We start from the raw sequence: 20,434 nt of genomic DNA, 5'->3' as shown, positions 1-20,434 counted from the left end.
TAACATGTTATTTTAGAAACAAAGTCTATAACTATCCAACCTTACGTTTATATCGATAATTTTTGAAAAAGTCGTAGCCCAGCAGCTGAGCACGTACCTAGACAGCAACAATATTCATGAAGTATATCAATCGGAATTTAGACCTCATCATGGTTAAAGTGGTTAATGACCTGCTGTTGACCCTGATCAGGACGACATCTTGCTGCTTGTCCTGCTTGATCTGAATGCAGCATTTGACACTATTGATCATGTTATTCTCCTTGACAGGTTACAGAATGTTTTTGAGATTAAGGGAATAGCCCTTGTATGGTCATATCTGACCGTTCGGTATCAGTTTTTGGACATTATTGGTGATTCATTCTTCACATAGTAAAGTAGAGTTTGGTGTTCCACAAGGTTCTGTCCTAGGTCTGTTGCTATTTTTCCTATACATGTTACCTATAGGTGACATCGTTCGCAAACACGGTATTATCTTTCATTGCTATGCTGACGACACACACTGTTGTGTCTATCAGCAATGTCAAACGAGAGGCAGCCGCTGAACTGAATAGAGAATTGTCTGAAGGATATTAGACAGTGGATGCTCACCAACTTTCTTCTGGAAAACCCTGATAAGACAGAAGCTCTCGTACTTGGGTCTCAAGCAGCCAGACATGAGCTGGCTGACTACATCATAACTCTGGATACCCTTTCTTTCTCACCAAGTACTGAAGTAAAAAATCTAGGTGTCCTCATTGATGCAGGCCTCTCATTAGATTTGCATGTAGATAATACCACTAGGATAGCATTTTTTCACCTTAGAAATATTGCAAAAATAAGAAATATAATCTAAATGCACAATGTAGAAAAGTTGGTCCATTCCATTATTAAATCAAGATTTGATTACTACAATGCATTACTGTCTGTATACTCTAGTAGGTGCATGAGTAAACTTCAGCTAGTTCAGAATGCTGCAGTTCTAACTAGAACTAGGAAATTTGACCACATCACTCCAGTCTTATAATCACTAAACTGGCTACACATCAAATTGACTACAAAATCCTACTTTTGACCTATAAAGCTCTAAATGGTCTCACCCCACAGTACTGTTTGTGTTTTTTTGTTTAGTTATTTATGACCTGCCATGCCCCCTGCGATCAATGGGTGCAGGGTCACTACTGGTACCCAAAGTACAGAAGGTCATATCTGGGAGAAGATCCTTCTCATATAGAGCTCCGCAGTTGTGGAACAGATTGCCGTTCAGTGTTCGGGACTCAGACACCGTCTCAGTGTTTAAATCTAAACTGTTAAAGTCCCAGACACAGTGTCAATTATTAAAATGAAGTGATTGTCACTTGTGATACACAGCAGCACCGCACACGGTGCACACAGTGAAATTTGTCCTCTGCATTTAACCCATCACCCTGAGTGAGCAGTGGGCAGCCATGACATTTATAGCATTTATCAGACGCCCTTATCCAGAGCGACTTACAATCAGTAGTATAGGGACAGTCTCCCTGGAGCAATTTAGGATTAAGTGTCTTGCTCAGGGACACAATGGTAGTAAGCGGGATTCGAACCCGGGTCTTCTGGTTCATAGGCGAGTGTTTTACCCACTAGGCTACTACCACCCTAGTGGTAGACAGGCACCTGGGGAGCAGTGTGTGGGGGACGGTGCATTGCTCAGTGGTTTCTCTCTCCTAGAGTTTTTTTTGTGTGTGGAGTTTTTCCTTGTGTGCAGAAGGGTCAAGTGTGGGGGGATATAACAGCCAGTGATTTTGGGCTATATAAGAAATAAATGTTGTTGAACATGCTGCATTCGAGTGATGTGATGCCCATGACAAGTAAGTAAATGCTTTTGTGAACATTATTTATTTGTAAGTGTACATTGTTAAGCTTTTATTCTAATTTGTTCATCATCATCTCACCTCACCACAAATTAGCCACCTGTTAGCATGTGGCCACTGAAATGCTTACCATGTACTTGCTAGCCACATGTTTTCACATTGAAAATACAATCTTGTTTTTCAGTGTAACTTTTAATGTACAACTTCTGTGGCCATAGACAGTTGGCATAATGCCTCAGAATAGGATTTACAGCTATCTGAAGTTTGCTGAAAAGTCTGAAACTAGCCAAGGAATGTCTGCTTTGTACAACAAGAGTAATTGTATTGGTGGAAAACTATCCAGCATTGCGAAAAGGTAATTATTGGCCCAGTGTACAAATGGGTTAATAGTGTTAAGAAACACGTTTTTCTTCCTCCAGTTGTGGTGCCCCCTGGATGGCACCAATATTGCCTTAGCCACGTGGGCCCTGAGATCCAGTTTAGTTTTGACCAAAGCACAGACTTCCAAAACACATCTTTACCTTTCAAATGTTCAAGGGCAAACCTCAGTCAGGCTCTAATGTGACACTCTTCAAGTAAAGGGGTTATTCTGGGTAAGATTCCAGAATAGAGGTGTTGAAATTAGACGGTAGACTGTGGTGGCCTGATCCACAGAATACAGCGCCACTCCGGGTAGTAGTTCTTGAACAGTGATTAAATGTGATTTGTCATATTTCAGGTTATTTGTTTCCTACACACTCCATAATCACATAGTTTTTATGCCTTTATGTTGGATATTTAGGTCACTAGTTCTAATTGATCAAAGGATTGGAAAAGGCATACCCAATTGTCCCCTAACCTCTTCAAGCTAACCAAACAGGATAAAAGCTTTTTTGACAATGCTAGGTAGTTTTTACTCTTGCTGTACACAGCAGACATTTCTTGGCTAGGAATGTTCCATTGATGCACTTCACAAAGTTAAAACACTAGGTTCTAGACACAGTTTTATGTCTGGTGTGATCGCATACCAATATTTTTACACATTTAAAAATATATATTTTAAATCAAAATGATGGCCCCAGAGTCAACTTCTATGCTTCTATGCAGTGTGTCACATAGCAAACAGGTGACAAGTACCTGATGAGGTGCAACTGAGATAATGCATGCTAACGTACTTTCCAGAATACGTACTTTTCCAGAAAGGTACTTTTCTAGCATCACTAAAATGTATTGTACTCAAGTAAATAATGTTCACAAAATCAGTTACTTACATGTCATGGGCAACATTGCATTGCTCGTTTGTAGCATGTTCCCCATAATCCATAATGCAAAAAACAGCCTGTGGGAGCCAGAACCTCTGCCAAAGAAATGCAAGTGCCTCCTACACGTTCTATAATGGAATTGGGTGAAACGCACCGTGTTGTTTGTATTTAGTAAACTAAATATTTAGTTATAGAAATCCCTTGTTTGGGTTACTTGAGCTCAATATAGAACTTTGTGGTAAAGTAATGGTAAATCGTGGCATTTGGTGGTCAAGGATCTACACTTTTGCAGGTGCCGGGAGTGTTGGGAATGAATGTCATTAGTAAATGTTACCAAGATTTGTTTGGCAACCATGGCCCTTCGCTGTTTGATTTACCTTTGGTTACAAAGGCCCATGGTCAGTTGTTGCAAGTGTTGCAGCAGTGCCATAAGGCTGTGATGTATCCGGTCCCCTAAGGAGTTGGGAAAGTGAGAGTATGGGGTTGAGATGCATGCTTGGCTTCCATTGCCACGTATTGAGGAATTCCTGGATGTGCTTTCTGGGGCTCGTTGGTTTTCCACTATGGATCTAGCCAATGGGAACAATCAGACGGCAGTTACTGAACAGGTTAAGGCCTTCTTAACCTGTAAAGGTGGGAGTTATTGATTCATAGTTCGGATTTTAGTTTTGCTTGTATTTAATATTACTGGTTCGCCTTGTTTATGGATTTGCATTTGCCTTCATTTTGATTTGGCACCAGCCTTAATTTATTTGTTTTGGGGGTTTTCTTTTCCCCAGACACCATTTGTTATTTTGATTGAAAGATTGTTTTACTTTTGTTTGTGTTTTATGTTCATTGGTGTTTCAGTGTGCATATGTGTATATCTTGCAGTGATTTGTCTCAAACAAGAGATGGAGATTTAAGTTTGTGTTGTGTTTATTCTGTTTGTGTGTTTTTAGTACATATTATATTAAGCGCATTTTTGTATTAGTTTTTAGGTGATCTTTAATTCACTTACATGTGCTTTTAGGATTTGTTTTATGTTCTTTATTGAGTGTTAATAAAGTGTGCTCTGTATCACAATAATACAAACTATAGTAGGACGTGAGTGGCTTTTAATTCATTTGCTGATTTCTCTGCAGTCGCTGCATGTATCTGGATGTAGCTAGAATAGTTCTATAAAGTTTGGCACTTGTGTATTGTGAAATGCACTTGTAGTTAGTTTTTTTTTTTATACATTGTGAATAAACTGACTACTGTTTAGGCACTGGTGCTTACACCAGGGGGGCACTGCACAAAGAGATTAAGCGCACATAACTATTCACAGCAACAGATATTTTAAGTATTTGCATGCCATTGTATAAGGTCAGGTAAATGAAATGTACCTGGTACGACATGCCATTCAGTAATACCCCATTGACAGCCAGGATGACATCTCCTTCCTGCAGAACACCAGACTCTTGAGCTGGCTGGCCGGGGAACAGCCTCTTAATGCGAACCACACTGAAGGGAGGAGACCGCAACTCACAGATCAGGAAACTGAAACCCAGGCTGTTCATATTCTTCATCAGGGTCACCTCCAGGGTGTTCCCTATTGGCAGGAAACAAGAACCCCATAATGTCTAATGTAACCATGTCACAGCTTTTATATTACAGAACATCTGCAGCACAGAATATTAACACACACTGTAGTGCACCCCAGTGGACAATCACCTAATGGTGGTGTAAGGGTCTGTGTGGCTCTATGATGCCCAGAGATATGTTGAAAGCATTAGGCTCCTGGCAGGGTCTCCCATGTCAAACTGGTCTAAGGTTAATGGATGGCCCAAATAGCCAATAAGTATGCCTAGTAAATGTACCCTGCCTGGTATGGAGCTATGAGCACAGACCCCTGGAGTCAGCAGGATGAAGGATGGGGGACGATGAAGTTTCAAGCTTTTGCAAGACAGACTGGACTGAGTGGACTGGAACTTGTCACGCCATTGTGTGAACACACAGTCAGAAGACAATATAGAAAGGGCGGTGAACCCAATTGTAGAGTAGCGCAAAATGGGGAGGTGAATGTTGACTGTACTATATACAAATATGAAAGAACAACACCACCCACTTGTGTTCACGTTGAGATTGCGCTTAGTAGAAATGAGAAACAGACTGTCTGGGAGCTGAGTGTTGTTGAGCTGATGTGCTGAAGGGTGAGTAGAGTTGAGTAGCAGGTCTACCACCAGTAGAGGATAGTTGAGTGCCAAGTTGATGTTACTCATGCAAAAATAAACTCAATAACTCAAAACTAAAACTCAGGAAAGAAAACTGGTTTTGGGAATGTCTTTCCATCTCTCTCTCTGTCACGATCCGGTCCGAAAGGGGGGTTACTCCGGTCCGGATCAGGATCAGGATCCGGACCGGAGTGTAATGTTCCCTAATCGTTTTCACCTGTGTTAATTGTATAAAGCTGCCCTGTTTGTTTCTGTCCGCTGTCAGGTCTTTGAAGTTATGTTCTATGTTCACCAGTGTCTTCGTCTCGGATGTCTCCCCTGTCCTGTGATTCACCAATTAAACCCCTGTTCCGTGATGTCAGGTGAAAGCGTCCTTCATTCTTCGTTCCTCGTCACTCCTCGTCCTCCTCTACGTTCACCCGCCGCGTCATTCCCGCATGGACGTGACAGAAAGACCTGACCCACATTTGGACGCCACCTGACGCAGCCCCGCTGAGATCGGAGGAGCCGCGACTCGCCGTGAGGACGCCGCCAGCTTCCTTGTCCCTGGCCTTCCATGGCTTCATGTTCAGCAGGGTCCCGACCCCTGCCTCTCAGTCCCGTGTCTGGCGGCGTTGAAGGTGAGGAGCGGCCATTCAGCGGGGCGAGCCGGAGACTGACAGGGAGCGGCGGACGCATGCGGACGGCGGACGAGGTGTCGGTACCACACTGGCCCGAAGCCGTCTGCGCTGGACATCCGCCGCTCGTCCATCTGGAATACCGGACCATTCATTCATTCAGTCATTTGTCATTCTGCTCTGTTCATCTCATCTTTTCCGGTTTTCGAATCGATTCCATTCGATTCCTCCTGTCCACTCGGACCATTTAAGACTGTGTTTGGACTATCCTTCCTCCTTCATGGACTGCTTCGTCTGGCCCGCCAGGCGTCGTGCCATAGGAGGGGGGATTCTGTCACGATCCGGTCCGAAAGGGGGGTTACTCCGGTCCGGATCAGGATCAGGATCCGGACCGGAGTTTCATTGTTGTCCTGTGTAATGTTCCCTAATCGTTTTCACCTGTGTTAATTGTATAAAGCTGCCCTGTTCGTTTCTGTCCGCTGTCAGGTCTTTGAAGTTATGTTCTATGTTCACCAGTGTCTTCGTCTCGGATGTCTCCCCTGTCCTGTGATTCACCAATTAAACCCCTGTTCCGTGATGTCAGGTGAAAGCGTCCTTCATTCTTCGTTCCTCGTCACTCCTCGTCCTCTTCTACGTTCACCCGCCGCGTCATTCCCGCATGGACGTGACACTCTCCCCCTTTACTCTTTCTTCTCATTTTTATTTTCTCTGTAACCTTGGTACATTTTTACATTCAATATTCACATGTAACTGCAATAATTATTTACCGGTGTCAATAAATTAGAAACTGTTGATTTTTAACCTCTATTGTGCCATGCCTCTTTCTGCCAGGTAACATCAAGTTGGCGTTGGTTCAGCAATGAAGGAGGCATAAAGTTTAAGAAAAAGGCTTTTAGATGTAGCGTCTGCGTAGGATCACAGATGGTTGATCTTCAAAGAACCTTTTAGCCTTTGACATTTACATACCAATTACAACCCTGGACCCTCACTCTGATCGTCCCGTCTTCCCCCACTGTCACAAATGTAGCGTCTGCGTAGGATCATAGATGGTTGATCTTCAAAGAACCTTTTAACCTTTGACATTTACATACAAATTACAACCTGGACCCTCAGCCTGATTGTCCCGTCTGCCCCCACTGTCACCAAGACGATGCGAAGCAGACGGGGTCTGCAAACTGCTCATCGGGGCTCCAAGCTTCAAAGCATTCCAAAGACCTCCTGTCTGGCCCCACCTTCGCAATACACAATCACGCACACACTTAAAACATATTGTCTGTATCTTGTGCTAGGAATATGTGATTATAAGTGGATCCCGTATATGCACGCGTTGTGTGTACGTTCCCTTGTATGAATTATACTAGTTACAACTTTCTATTGTGCATTAGGTAAACTCTAATTACCTATAATTAAGTGTATAAGTGTATCTCTACTTTCCTACCTCCTAAAGGTCCCTTTCTTGGTGTCAGAAGGAACTTCTCTTTACTACTGGAACAGTGATGCATACCATGTGATCACAAAATACATCATACAATTTCTATAAGGTAGAAATTGTAACTGCAACAAACTACAGTCTCTCTCTGGACCAGCCCTAAAAAATTCCGGTCAGTCGTAAACCCAGACAAAGGGAACTTCTCCCGCCAAAATGTCACACTTGTGATTGGCTATTCAGGCCACATGATGGGCGTGCCAAAAAGCATTCAAAAAAGAGCGTCACACAGGCACGAAGGCTCAGAACTTCTCTTCTTCCTTCCGAGACACCTCTTTCAACACTTTGACTCTTTGGAAAGTTTACCTTCAAGGAGGACCTCCAGCGCCAGGCCTAAGGATCGAAGATCGTGACCCTACCGCATCAGGACTCTTTTGCATGAAATAAGGACCAATGCAAGTAACTATTTAGATGCACGTTTAAACCCCTTTTTAAGGTGAACTTAAGAATTCTCTGGCGATTCTCATTAGGCTGTGGTAAATTGATGTGTAATACTGCCATTCTCTTTTCATCACTTTTCTTTACCCTGTATGTATATGTTTGTCTAATTGTTGTATGTTACCTATAGCCGTGTTTATTAAATTCTTTAAATTCACAATCGTTTGTTTCTGTGTGCTGCTCACATCTGGAGTCACTGAACGTTTGACCCTTTAAGTTTACATGCTAAATTACTGCTAGTACGCAGAGTGGGAAAGCTACCTTTCCTGACAAGAGGGGGGATAATCATTCCCAGAATTGATAAATAATTATATTATCTGCTCCGTGGACGGACAGATCAAGTAATTGTAACATTAATTCTGCTACAGCTTATTCCCAAATCTAGTCTAAATGTTTATTATTAATTATAACCAGTTATAATTAATTCTAGATATTTCCTCTTGAGCTAATTCGTTACATAGAGCACTGTTCACCAGAAGGGTTCACCAGATTCAACTGAAAGGTGCCAACAGTGCAAAAAGTCTACAACTAAGGCAGTTGCAAAAGCTAAGACATGAGACGAGTTTTTACTTGGAAAATGAGAGGGGTTTTGACTTAGAAGTATGAAAATTCAGTCTGCATTTGACTTGTGGATGTGAAGAAGACTCTCAGTGTGTGGTAGGTAGGATGTGTGTTTGATAGGATCTACAGGAATATTTCATGTAAAAAAAAAATTTAAAAAGTGAAGTGATTGTCACATGTGATACACAGCAGCACAGCACACAGTGCACACAGTGAAATTTAACCCATCACCATTAGTGAACAGTGGGCAGCCATGACAGGCACCCGGGGAGCAGTGTGTGGGGACGGTGCTTTGCTCAGTGACACCTCAGTTGCACCTTGGCAGATCGTGCCCCATGGTGTTTTGTCCCTGTATAAATGAAGTATACTTGCCATTAAATCAAGTATTTGTCTTGTCACTACTGTTCTTGGTTTTCAGGGATACGATATCAAGATGCAGCCAAGAATTGAAGGAACTGTGGTTTCAGGATCTGGAGGCTACATCCCTGCTATCTGCAGAGGATTCTTTATAATGACCACAACTGACCATTGGCCTTCAGTGCACACACAAACGATTTGCAGCTGACTGTGAAGTAGCTGGGGTGAGAATCAGAAGCAATGGGTCTCTCCTACAATTGGCCAAAATCAGGCTTGTTTGCAGGGTTGCTGGAGTTTATCTCCTTGATCGAATGAGGACTGAGCTCAATCTGGAAGAGGCTCAGAATTGCTGCTGTGCATTGAGACGAGGCAGCTGAGTATTGGCCTTATAATTGTGGTTGCTTTGATGGAAAGTGACAGAAGTGACATCTGAATGAATCTGAATTGAAATCAGAAACACTCAAACACACCATTTCTACTCACCATCAGACACAAAGTAATACTCCTTTGCCTTGGCAAGCAACGACAATGTCTCACTGACATTGGTGCGAGGTGAGGTTGATGAGCAGCATAAGGATGAAGAGAGGCGGTGCTCCATGGAAGAAGAGGGACTGGAGTTGTCCAACTGCACCCGCTCCAGAAGCAGTGTCACCACCTCACACATAACAAAACACACAATCAACACACATAAAATGGTGGTAGTACTATCCTAGTGGGTTAGACACTCACCTATCAACCAGAAGACCACAAAGTCACTGCTTCAAGCCCCACCATTATGTCCCTGAGCAAGACAGTTAACCCTGAGTGTCTCCGGGGGGACTGTACATATACTGTAACTACTGATTGTAAGATGCTCTGGATAAGGGCGTCTGAAATTCCATAAATGTAACAAATATACACAGATAAACATAAAGCTGCTGTAGCTGCTTGGAGGAGGACACGAGCTAGCATGGTCTGCAGCGTCATAGAACACAGCAAGATGTCAGAAGGCAAAGTGCAGCAGTTATCACGACCAGCATTAAATTTTTCAGCTCTTCTGTGGGATCAGACCAGACATGCTCAATTGAGACCTCTCTGTGAGCTCACAGAATCATTATTTTCTTAATCACAGTATGTTAATGTATTTATAGCACGGGACACAAAAAAAATCGATTGAAGTCTTATTCTGTTGTATATCACTGCTTTCCTACAGCTGTCAATGAACTTTCAAAGGGGTCTTATGGGGCTGGATTTGACTTTATTTCCAGAGCAACCACATTAAAATATTGAAATGCTTGCATAGATGTAATTCCATTAGTCATTATTAAAAAATGTTCCTTCCCCTTCAGCACTTTACTTAACACTGCATTCCTTTCATACCCCTGTTTAAATGCTTGAGAACAGAGCAGTGGAGAACACTAGATAAAAGTAGAGTAATGTAACACAGACGAGGAGTTGGGGGGGTGATAAAGAGCAGCAAGATGGGTCTGTGGGGGCAGGACTCACCTCTCCTGTGCTCTTCAGACATTCAACAGCCTGTCGATGGGTTGCACTTCTCACATTTGCCCCATTCACCTCAAGTAGTCGATCGCCTGTTACAAAACACACCCTAGTAAAGTGAGCTTGCATTGCAAATATGAATACATTTATTACATATTATTACATTTTGAAAGTTAAAGTGAAGTGATTATCAGTGTGATACACTGCAGCACACTGCCCCAAATGTTCCCAATTTTCTTGGATTTGTCAAAATAAATTATTGTTAATTTACAAACTGATAAATGATTATGTATTAATAATGAATTTTCAGTCATGGTTACCTGTCTGTATGCGTCCATCAAGATCAGCTGAGCCGCCTGGCAACAAACTCTTTATGTAGGTTCCTCCGTGTCGTGTACTGGTGCCCACACCACCCTGCAAAATAAAGATTAACATTTATTTACATAAAAAAACAACAGGCACAGCAAAAAATTTTTTTGTTACATTGTTACATTTACAGCATTTATCAGATGCCCTTATCCACAAACTTACAGTCAGTAGTTAAAGGGACAGTTGCCTTGGAGACACTCGTGTTTTCGTGTTTGTGTTTTGCTCAGGGACACAATGGTAGTAAGTGGGTTTGACGTTATGGTTTTTTTGGTTCATAGGTTGGTTTGGTACCCACTAGGCTACTACTGTTTTGTTTTTATTTTTTACACATTGTGCGGGTTCTCACCGCCACACTAATGCCCAGACTTCCATTTCTCTTCAACAGCTCCACAGTCAGCAGTTCCCCTTCCCTCAGGCTGTAGCTGGAGGACCATTGAGACCAGCCATCCTGAGACACAAACACTTGCAGTGAAATACAACAGACAAAACTCACATTCCAAACATTCTGAACAGAAACATACATTAAAAAATACACCTGTACCTGTGCATCCAGGATGCGAACCACAGGTATGTGCAGACATTTCCCCACCTTCGGGGCAGTTAGTGCATCCTCCAGCTCCTCCATCCCAGGATGGAACTCTGAGCTCAATGTTGTCTGGGAGTCATAGCTCCGCTCCAACACCACACCCAGAGAGACCTTTCTGTTTCTCCGGTCCACTGGAGGTCAAATCAAAGCATAAGTATGGGCAGGCCCATCCAACAAATATCAGCAGACAGTGACAACATGTAAAAATTAAGCATATGTATTGTCGCAACTCATACATTTGGGCTGAGAGACAATAAGCTCCACCTCGTCAGGACTGTTCTGTAGGATTGATGCTGCGATGTTAAACGTCACACCCTCCAGACTGGTCTTATTCAGAGAGATCAATCTTCCTCCTAACATACACATATACAAATAAAGTCTTTTGCAATGAGCAATGAGGTTAAAGGTCCCATGACATGAAAATTTCACATTTTTAGATTATTTAACATTAATACAAGTTCCCCTAACCTGTCTATGGTCATGCAGTGGCTAGAAATAGCAATAGGTCTAAAGAGTGCTTTGGTCATTCTGCTTCGTTGTTCAGAGAGCAGCAGCTGAGGTGGCCGGATCTGGAATTTAGCCCTTTATTTCATCCCCTTAACTCATCCCCAAACACAAAAAGGGCATTTATTAAGGAAATCTCATAGTGCCACTGGCTCAAAGTGGCTGTAATTCTGCACCAAGGCTGAATTTTGTAAAGAGACTTCAGGTACAGACCTATATAAATGCAAAAAAAAATGTCACGGGACTTTTAGCACCACCCACACCCAACATGAACAGCAGCCCTGAACTCCACTAGACCTTATTCTGTGGAACATCAGAAAGACATCAGAAAACAAAGATGAAAGTGGTAATGCACCCGGTTTGTTAGTCAGGCATAAAGACACTTTCAGTTAAAATTGCAGGGTATTATTACCCAAACAATGAACATCACACAGAGCCAAATTCAGTGTGTGGGGAGAGCACCTTGCTCAGTGGCTCCTCAGTGGCACCTTAGCAGTTTGGGACTTAAACCCGCAACCTTTCGATTACAAGTCCAATTCCTTACCTGCTAGGCCACCACTGTCCCTAACAACTGACCTACTCTCTACACAAAGAAACAAAGGGAACATGTATGGAGGGATGAAAAGAAGCAGTGGAGGATAGGGGGGTGAATGGAAAGAGGTTAAATGTAATCAGATTAACTGAATTGGCTAAAGTTGGTGAAAAGGTCAAATGTGTGGTGGTTAGAAGGCTGAAAGTGTGACTATTGTTGCTGTGTAAAATGAATGGGAGTGAATGGAGGGATGAAAAAAGATTGCCACAACAAATCGACTCATGTGATGGCCCTGACACTGTACTCTGTACTCCCCATTAATTGACTACTTGGGACCATGTGATATTTCAGTTTTTTTTTGTTAAAAATGTCAACAATTCTGTAAGTTTTTTCTTATGCATAGAAATTAGTACATGTTTTTATAACATCTAAACTGGACTACTGTAACCCTCTGTTGTAGATCAAAGGAATCCAAAACTGATTGCATCTAAATCTTTTTGATGATTAATTGTTGAAAATCTTTACAATATTATGTAGAGGAATATTCTGGAATTTTCCAACATTTTACAGATTGGTGAACCTCTCTACATCTTTACTTCTGAGAACCTCTGCCTTTTCATGATGTTCTGTTTATTCCCAGTCATATTATTGACCAGCTATTACGGGCCTACTTAGTTGCAAATCTTCCTCCAACTGTTTCTATTAGTACCACTTATTTTTTTGTGTTTTGTTGTACTTGTTGCTGCTATCAAAATCTATGTTTCCTACTGTGTATTGGGTGAAATTGAAAATCATTAAATTCCATTTAAATATTTTATATTGTCCTAAATGTTGTAATACACAAAACAAATGTGTGATAGAATAAAAAAAAGAAAGACATTACCTGGTCTGATTCGTCCATCTTTGTCAGCAGGCCCATCAGGTACAATAGAGGCAATAAAAATTCCCAGATCCAGCTTCCCAGTGTTGTCCTGTCCTACAATTATAAACCCTGCAGTGCACAAATATTTCAATGCAATTTCAAAATCACAAATTTGTAAAATTTAAGAAAAATGTTACATATGACACAGCATGGGGCTTTTTTGCTAGTGTAAGGTAAAGGCTATCATATGCCACTCTTGGCATGCTCAGGACAACATACACTAGCCTTTACCTGCACTAGGGTTTGCAGAGAACTCATGGCAAGAACTCATGGCAGAATTTGCTGATTCTGTCAGCACAGTGTCCTAAGCATGAAGGCGCTACCAGGAGACAGGCCAGTACATCAGGAGACGTGGAGGAGGCCGTAATTAGGGCCCTATGATTTCCATGAACTGGAGAACGTGGACAGTATCGCAGAATCCAACATTCATTATGCAAGTTGGCACCAATTTTTTTCTGTATTCCCCTCAATGTTTTTTTATTTGATAAATGTTAAGGTCAAATGTGATGCACTTTATTTTACCAAAGTTCTTTGCATAAAACATGCAAATTATTTACATGTAGATGGTTCTACAAACAGAAAATGCCCAAGCACTTTGTTGAACAGTGATTAAATATGATTTGTTATATTGCAGTTTTTTTAGGTAAATTGTAAGGTTCCTGGCATGACCAGCCTGTCATAACAGGGGACATCCTGCCACCTCAGAAGATCCACAACAACCAGGAAATGTAACCAGAAGGCCCACTCACTCCTGGAGGAAGCAGAAGTGTTCCTTAGGTTTTTGGATATATATGGATGTATCATGACAATACATGTGTGTTTAGTCTCATTCTCATTGGCTTAATGTCCCGTCACATAAATTAAACGGATCTAACATGTAACAAATATTATAGTGCTAAACCCAAACCATAGCTACATCAAAGGTCTCCAACACTTGCAGGGGTCGTCGTGTGACAACCAAAGTGATCCAGATTGAGGATACAAAAGGGTAGGTAACGTGCCACTCAGGGGGTCACTGCATTCAGTTTCTCCCACACATGCTGTGGTTATTAAGAATTCTGCTACCTGTTTTTTTATCCAGTGCTGTGTGTAGCATCTGTTGGGTATGTTGGATTGATTTTCTATCATTCTATCTTGTAATCTCCAGTCTTATTATCGAAAATTCTGTCAACTAAAGTTGTTGGTCATAGGGGGAACATTCTGATCATATGGCAACAGGCTGGAGTGATGTATGTTTAAAGAATTTCTTGATCCTATAGTGCGTAAGCAGGAATTTTGTGTGAACCATAGACAGTTCCTTCCATCCTGCCCCTGGTGTGATCAGCCAGTAAGTCGGTGCAAATCTGCATGGTAGAAAGTTATTTTATTAACTATACTTGATTTATTAACTGCCCATTAACTGATCAAGACTCAATAAGTCTTTTGTTTCTCCTAACCTTTTAAATTATCCAGTCCCTATTGTCCTTTTCATTCCAACTACCTGTTTAAGTGAATTATCTTGGTAGCTACATTGAAGTCAGATAATGCAGGTCTAGAATGATTTATCTGGTTGATAAGTAGATTAACCCTCTATAATTGTTATTTCATTTAGAATAAAAAAATGTTAAATCCTTCCCCATCATATCAGATTCCGTCACTGGGCTGGTAGATGGGTTTTACAAAATAAATACATTTATAATGGAAATTAGGAAAAAATAAAACTGATTTCATAGGGCCCTACATAGGAGGGCAGCAACCCAGCAGCAGGTCCGCTACCTTTTTCTTTGTGCAAGGAGGAACAGGAGAAGCAATGCCAGAGGCCTGCAAAATGGCATCCAGCAGGCCACAAATGTGCATGTCTCTGCTCAGACGGTCAGAAACAGATTCCATGAGAGTGGTATGAGGGCCCGACGGGTTGTGATTACAGCCCAATACAGTACAGTACGTTTGGCATTTTTGCCAGAGATCACAAAGATTAGTAAATTAGCCACTGGCACCCTGTGCTCTTCACAGAAGAAACACCATGGAGAATGTTCTGCTGCCTGCAACATGCTCAAGCATGACTGGTTTGTCATTTGGTCAGTAATGGTGTGGGGTAGCATTTCTTTGGGGGACTGCACAGCCCTTCATGTGCTCACCAGAGGTAACCTGACTGCCATTAGGATCAGATGAGATCGTCAGAGTCCTTTTGAGGCCATATGCTGGTGCTGTTGGCCCTGGGATCCTCCTAATTCAAGACGAAGGCATTGATGCTACAGCCTGGCCCGCTCGTTCCCCAGACCTGAATCCAATTGAGCATATCATGCTCTGTCCACCAATGCCACTTTGCACCACAGACCTTTAGTCCAGGTCTGGGAGGAGATTTGAGCCTCATTTGACTTGTTTTAAAGACATTACATCAAAGTTGGATCAGCCTTTCCCACTCCTTCAATCATCCTGGCCAGTCCAGTGGGTTTTGAGGAGCTGTTATTTTCTATCAACCAGGGCAGATCCTAATCCAATCAGCACAAGACCTGTTATCATGGTCCCGAATAGGTAGATATCCTCAATGTCCTCCACAGAAAGAGCTGCAAGGCACGCTATTCAACTGTCCATGACGTACCCTGCTGCATACGTTTCAGAAGGACTCTCAGGTTCCCCCGCACCTGAATTTCTCTTCAACAAGATGGTGTCAATCGCATTGAGATCAAATCTATGATTTTCTCTTTTCAGAGAGCAGGGCTGGGAAAGTCTATCAAGGTAGACAAGACGAAGGAGCAAGCAGTAAACAGGGGAAGGAGGGAGAGAGAGAGAAAAGATGCTTCTGTCTCTGTCGAGAGCAAAGAGAGTAGCGGTCGTTGGAGATAATGTTTAAGGGGAGGGATGGGAAATTCTCTGGCCAGGCCGGAGAAAGGAGACAAATTTCAGATCTGATCGTCTGAGCTGCCACTCTCTGAACGGCAAAACAAAATGGCCAAATCACTCTTTACACCTTCTAGCTACTGAAGTCGACAAAAGACAGGCTAGGGGAACTTGTAATTAAAATTAAATCATCTCACAAAGTTAAAATTTTCACGATAGGGGATCTTTATAACAGCAAGGGTTCTTCATATCCTAAGGAAACCCACCACTGCTCCTGCAGATACCAACAATTACAGACCAGTTTCTATTGTCTCATTTCTTTCTAAAGTCCTTGAGCGCTGAGTCTAAAATGAGCTATCACTTAATCTCTCTCAGAACAACCTCCTGGATCCCAACCAGTATCCCTTCAGAGTAGGTCATTCTACTGAGACAGCCATTCTGCCTGTTTTTGAGGTAGCCAGATGAGCAAAACTCTCATCCATTCTTACATTACTTGACCTCTATGTAGAATTTGGTGCAGTTAATCACAAGACTCTCTATTCTTTCTTGAATTTGGGGCTCAGCATGACAGTGGTTTGCTTCCTACCTTGATGAGCAGCCTTACCAAATGACATAGAAAGAATCTATGTCTTTTTCACAGACTCTCTACTGGTGTCCCTCAGGGCTCAGTACTTCGTTATATCCTTTTCTCCCTCTACAAGAGATCACTTGGTGAGGTAATTTGTTATACTGAGGTAGGGGTTATACTACCACTGCTATGCTGACACCACACAGCATCTCTTTTGCTTCGTCCAAGGTCTAACTGACTTTCCATCCTGGATGGCAGCCCATCATATAAAGCTAAATCCAACCAAGACTGAACTAATATTCATTCCAGAAGATTTCACATAAAAATCGTTCTATTTGCCTCACAGAATCTGCAACTGTACATATTGGAGTAACTATAGTTAACCAACTCTCCTACTCGACTCATATTACCAATCTTTCCCGCTTATGTAGATTTGTGCTCTACATTATCAGCCAGATCTTATCTATGAACACAGTACACCCAGATACTCGTTCAGCACCTAGTAATCTCACAACTAGATTACTGTAACTCTTCTTACGACCTGTTTATTTATTTTTTTGGTGTGTTTCTGTTCTGTATTTGTGTTGTGTTTGCAGGATGCTTGGTGATTGCAAGCCCACCTGTTCCTGCTGTGGACAGCCAGAATTAAAGGAGCCTCAGTTTTCTTTTCGGGGCTGCACTTGCCATGCCATCCATCCCTAGCATTTCCCAATAGCATCAATCCCGGTTTCCCCTGCGCTTCCCCTAGGATCTTGTTGTGTCTGCCTGCTTGTCTGTGTTTCTTTGTTTTTTCTCTTTTTACTTGTTTTGCTTGTCGTTATTCGTTGTAATTCGCTTTTATGTATTTCTTCTTTATTTATTTGTTTTTTTGACTACTTTGGCTCAAGCTGCTGTTTGTGCTGATCAGTACAGGGAGTGCAGAATTATTAGGCAAATGAGTATTTTGTCCACATCATCCTCTTCATGCATGTTGTCTTACTCCAAGCTGTATAGGCTCGAAAGCCTACTACCAATTAAGCATATTAGGTGATGTGCATCTCTGTAATGAGAAGGGGTGTGGTCTAATGACATCAAAACCCTATATCAGGTGTGCATAATTATTAGGCAACTTCCTTTCCTTTGGCAAAATGGGTCAAAAGAAGGACTTGACAGGCTCAGAAAAGTCAAAAATAGTGAGATATCTTGCAGAGGGATGCAGCACTCTTAAAATTGCAAAGCTTCTGAAGCGTGATCATCGAACAATCAAGCATTTCATTCGAAATAGTCAACAGGGTCGCAAGAAGTGTGTGGAAAAACCAAGGCGCAAAATAACTGCCCATGAACTGAGAAAAGTCAAGCGTGCAGCTGCCAAGATGCCACTTGACACCAGTTTGGCCATATGTCAGAGCTGCAACATCACTGGAGTGCCCAAAAGCACAAGGTGTGCAATACTCAGAGACATGGCCAAGGTAAGAAAGGCTGAAAGACGACCACCACTGAACAAGACACACAAGCTGAAACGTCAAGACTGATTTTTCGAAGGTTTTATGGACTGATGAAATGAGAGTGAGTCTTGATGGGCCAGATGGATAGGCCCGTGGCTGGATTGGTAAAGGGCAGAGAGCTCCAGTCCGACTCAGACGCCAGCAAGGTGGAGGTGGAGTACTGGTTTGGGCTGGTATCATCAAAGATGAGCTTGTGGGGCCTTTTCAGGTTGAGGATGGAGCTCAAGCTCAACTGCCAGTTTCTGGAAGACACCTTCTTCAAGCAGAGGTACAGGAAGAAGTCTGCATCCTTCAAGAAAAACATGCAGGACAATGCTCCATCACACGCGTCCAAGTACTCCACAGCGTGGCTGGCAAGAAAGTGTATAAAAGAAGAAAAACTAATGACATGGCCTCCTTGTTCACCTGATCTGAACCCCATTGTGAACCTGTGGTCCATCATCAAATGTGAGATTTACAAGGAGGGAAAACAGTACACCTCTCTGAACAGTGTCTGGGAGGCTGTGTTTGCTGCTGCACGCAATGTTGATGGTGAGCAGATCAAAACACTGACAGAATCCCTGGATGGCAGGCTTTTGAGTGTCCTTGCAAAGAAAGGTGGCTATATTGGTCGCTGATTTGTTTTTGTTTTGTTTTTGAATGTCAGAAATTTATATTTGTGAATGTGGAGATGTTATATTGGTTTCACTGGTAAAAATAAATAATTGAAATGGGTATATATTTGTTTTTTGTTAAGTTGCCTAATAATTATGCACAGTAATAGTCACCTGCACACACAGATATCCCCCTATAGCTAAAATAGCTAAAAAATAAAAACAAACTAAAAACTACTTCCAAAAACATTCAGCTTTGATATTAATGAGTTTTTTGGGTTCATTGAGAACATGGTTGTTGTTCAATAATAAAATTATTCCTCAAAAATACAACTTGCCTAATAATTCTGCACTCCCTGTATGCTCTGACACACAAAAGTGTTTTTGTTCCATTCTCTTCATCTCCCTCACGCTGTGTTCGCATGTCACCTTCCAGCCCGAAACAGAGCTGGAGAAATTCCCGACTTGACAGTAAATCTTCACCACCCTTGCGGGTGTTTTTATTGCCATGAGCTGGGTCGTTTAATTGATGCCATTCCTTATTTACAGAAAAAGAATCGCTCCCAAAGAAAGTTGGGCTAGTGCACACTTCGATTTTGGAGAACATTCACAATGAAATTGATCCTGGCTATGAGCCATTTATTTTAAAGGGAGTGGTGTCACTTACTGGCCGTGTGGAAGATGACGTAGCTATTAAAATTCTCTGCGATACTGGTGCCGCACAATCTTTAATCCTAGATTCTGTTCTCCCCTTCTCTATGGAGAGTTGCTGTGATTCTGACGTTCTGGTGCAGGGGATTGAAACGGGGTTCGCTAGAGTCCCGTTGCACACTATACACTTAAAAATCGAGTTGGTCTCTGGTGTTTTCAGGTTTGCGTTTTTTTCTCGGCTTCCAGTCAAAGGGGTTTCATTTCTGATGGGGAATGATGTTGCTGGAGGAAAGGTCCTTCCGGTTCCGGAAGTAGAAGAGATTTTGATGCGCCTTTCGGATGTGGACTCAAGTCTTGCTTCAGCCTTTCCTACATGTGTCGATACTCAAGCTCAAACCCATAATTATCAAGATGCATTCGGGTTATCTGACACTTTTATGTTGTTCGACCCTTCGCCTGCGAGATCGGAAACTGCCTCTTCTGCGCATACACCTGAGGCAATCTCCACATCTGGTGGTGCTGCAGCTCCTGATGAAGTGCTGCTGAGCCTAAATAAGGTGTTAATTGCTGATGAACAAAAGTCAGATTCTTTTCTGGCCCAGTGCTTTACTGCTGCTGCCAAATAAGGAGATGTAGTTAACACATCAGCATCAGTTTACTGGGAAGATGTTTTGTTAATGTGGAAGTGGACTCCACCACACAGTGAAGATTTGGGATGGAATGCGGTTATTCAGCTTGTGGTTCCTGCTAAATTTAAAGGTCAGTTACTGGCCGACCATGACTTTGCAGTTCATTTGGGTGTAAATCAGACATACCACCGTATTTAACGGCACTTCTTTTGGCCAGGTTTAAAGTCCAACATTGTTAAATACTGTTGGCCATGCCATCGCTGTCAAGTAGCAGGAAATCAGGTGATTTGTGAGCTGCAATATGACATGCGAACCGGGACCAGAATGAGAGAGGCGTGTAGGAGGAGACGAGAGACCTCGGTGCAGGGGGACGCGCGGAGGCAGGTAAGTTCCGCCGCGTAACTCTGCGAACGCAGATGGCGCGAGCCGCAACACCACGCTGATGTGGTCGTTCGCGTTTAAGGCACAAAGACAGAACAGGGAGACAGGAAGGAGTTCAGGTTTCGGGATGACAGATAATACTGGAACGAGCTTACTTGGCTTGAGGGTTTCTGACGACGGGTGTCATTCAATGAC

At 42.4% G+C, this 20,434-nt stretch overlaps 1 protein-coding gene across 4 annotated transcripts in view; it reads right to left on the bottom strand.

The window, feature by feature from the left end:
• LOC114773151 (tyrosine-protein phosphatase non-receptor type 13-like) overlaps nt 1-20,434 on the bottom strand; it is a 70,130-nt gene that overhangs the window by 22,293 nt on the left and 27,403 nt on the right. For all 4 annotated transcript variants that reach the window (XM_028965686.1, XM_028965688.1, XM_028965685.1 and 1 more), the window contains exons 20-27: nt 13,075-13,182; nt 11,392-11,508; nt 11,111-11,286; nt 10,916-11,017; nt 10,521-10,614; nt 10,207-10,292; nt 9,205-9,376; nt 4,435-4,640 (exon numbers count right to left, since the gene is read on the bottom strand). In XM_028965686.1, the coding sequence (XP_028821519.1) occupies nt 4,435-4,640; nt 9,205-9,376; nt 10,207-10,292; nt 10,521-10,614; nt 10,916-11,017; nt 11,111-11,286; nt 11,392-11,508; nt 13,075-13,182 (1,061 nt within the window). The remainder of the gene's footprint in view (nt 1-4,434; nt 4,641-9,204; nt 9,377-10,206; nt 10,293-10,520; nt 10,615-10,915; nt 11,018-11,110; nt 11,287-11,391; nt 11,509-13,074; nt 13,183-20,434) is intronic.

This window comes from Denticeps clupeoides, unplaced genomic scaffold, assembly GCF_900700375.1.
Source record: "Denticeps clupeoides unplaced genomic scaffold, fDenClu1.1, whole genome shotgun sequence".
NCBI classification, from domain to species: Eukaryota; Metazoa; Chordata; class Actinopteri; order Clupeiformes; family Denticipitidae; genus Denticeps; species Denticeps clupeoides.
This window is presented reverse-complemented; position numbering and strand designations above follow the sequence as displayed.